The 1,635-nt window shown below is 36.0% G+C and overlaps 1 protein-coding gene across 2 annotated transcripts in view; it reads left to right on the top strand.

Moving 5' to 3' along the window:
• The window catches only part of LOC106878952 (uncharacterized), a 10,347-nt gene that overhangs the window by 3,486 nt on the left and 5,226 nt on the right, over positions 1–1,635 (top strand). Inside the window, exons 1-2 of one of the 2 annotated variants that reach the window (XM_014928328.2) lie at positions 128–446; positions 1,219–1,355. In XM_014928328.2, the coding sequence (XP_014783814.1) occupies positions 1,229–1,355 (127 nt within the window). In that variant the 5' untranslated portion in view covers positions 128–446; positions 1,219–1,228. Of the gene's footprint in view, positions 1–127; positions 447–1,218; positions 1,356–1,635 lie in introns of those variants that run through there. The other variant, XM_014928327.2, reaches the window with a different exon arrangement.

The raw sequence follows: 1,635 nt of genomic DNA, 5'->3' as shown, positions 1-1,635 counted from the left end.
AGTTAAAAACCGGAAAAATAATCCAGAATCCTTGTCCAATGGTAGTCATGGAACGTGACGATGGGTGTACGGGCCATGTTTGTAATGCTGTGTGTGTGTCGTCTGCAGTGGGAACAGGGGTAGTTTTCTCTATGAAGGCCTTTTTCAGTCTATCCACTAATATAGTGGTCTATAGGGAAAAATTTATCCTTGCGTGAAAGAAAACGGAAAGGACCTGCATACGGAGGTTTAACAACATCTGATTTTTTATTACCGATGCGGGCTAACATAGAGGGGGAGGTTTAACAACATCGTTGCGCAGTGGGTGAATGTATGTCTTCTCGCTGATTTCAGTGTATTTACATTATATGTCTATAGAGAGAAAGATTCAGCACGACAAAACACGGTGACTGTTTACAAGTTCAAATGTTCTTTTAGCACGTTCGAATGGTACCAAGATTGCGCTGGTAAAGTATAATTGTTATTGTTTTTCTCTAGTCTTATAGTCACCAAATCTTTGCCCTGTCTTTCTTTTACTTACTCACACTGGAAGCGCCATATTCTATTTCATTTTATTTTATCACAATCTCTCCCCTAACACCATTCAACATTTTGTCTTTGTTTCCGTTTCTGCTCATAGCTTAACCCTACCCACAGCTCTCTCACCATTCCTCCCCCTCTCTCTCCCTCATGCACAGACATACACAGAACTAACCAATTCCTCTCTTTAAATCACTCAGCCTTCTCCTCATTTATTTCTTAGTCTTTCTCGTCTTCGTATAATAATATATATCCTCTCAAACCAGGGTTCTTTTTTTAAAACTTATTAGGAAAACCAAGCGAATTCCTCGAAAACAAAAAAATACATTCTTTCTTTATTGTTTGCTGCTAGTTTTGTCATTCTTCCTGTCACATGATTATATATACCAATACGTTACTTATATGTATCTACATATAATTATTCTAGTGTTTGCATATCTGCTTACATATCTATTTATATTAACTTCTAAATTTGGTAATGACTCTAAATAAAATCAAGTGTCACGTGATTACCATATTAACCGCCAGCCGTTTGCACCAATTTTTCAACATCAGTTATAACTTTCGCTCTTAATTGCCTTTCGCTTGGTTTCGTACATGTTTGTTAATTAATCAACTTAATTAAATCACGAATAATATAATCAGATACGGAGAACTATTGCAAAGTTTTCCTACCGCTTACAACATATTTTTATCCAGATCAAGCAAGATGTCCCTTGGTTGTGTCAGCGTTGGCGAGTGGACTTGGAGCTCTTTCCGTCAGCCTAGCAGACTGCTGATGACGATGATGACAATCATGCTGATGATAGTGATGATGTCTCCTTACACTTCAGCCTGTAAGTAAAGGACAACAACTTTATTTTCTCAACTCGCACATTTCTTTCTTTCTTTCTTTCTTTCTTACTTTCTTTCTTTCTTTCCTTCCTTCTGTCTTTCTTTCTTTCTTTCAATTTCTTTCTCAATTTCTTTCTTTCTTTCTTTCTTTCTCAATTTCTTTCATTCTTTTATCTTTCTTTCTTTCTTTGTTTCTTTCTTTCTTTTATCTTTCTTTCTTTCTTTCTTTCTTCTTCTTCTTCTTCTTCTTCTTCTTCTTCTTCTTCTTCTTCTTCTTCTTCT

The sequence above is a fragment of the Octopus bimaculoides genome, chromosome 20 (genome assembly GCF_001194135.2).
Source record: "Octopus bimaculoides isolate UCB-OBI-ISO-001 chromosome 20, ASM119413v2, whole genome shotgun sequence".
In the NCBI taxonomy this organism is placed as follows: Eukaryota; Metazoa; Mollusca; class Cephalopoda; order Octopoda; family Octopodidae; genus Octopus; species Octopus bimaculoides.
This window is presented reverse-complemented; position numbering and strand designations above follow the sequence as displayed.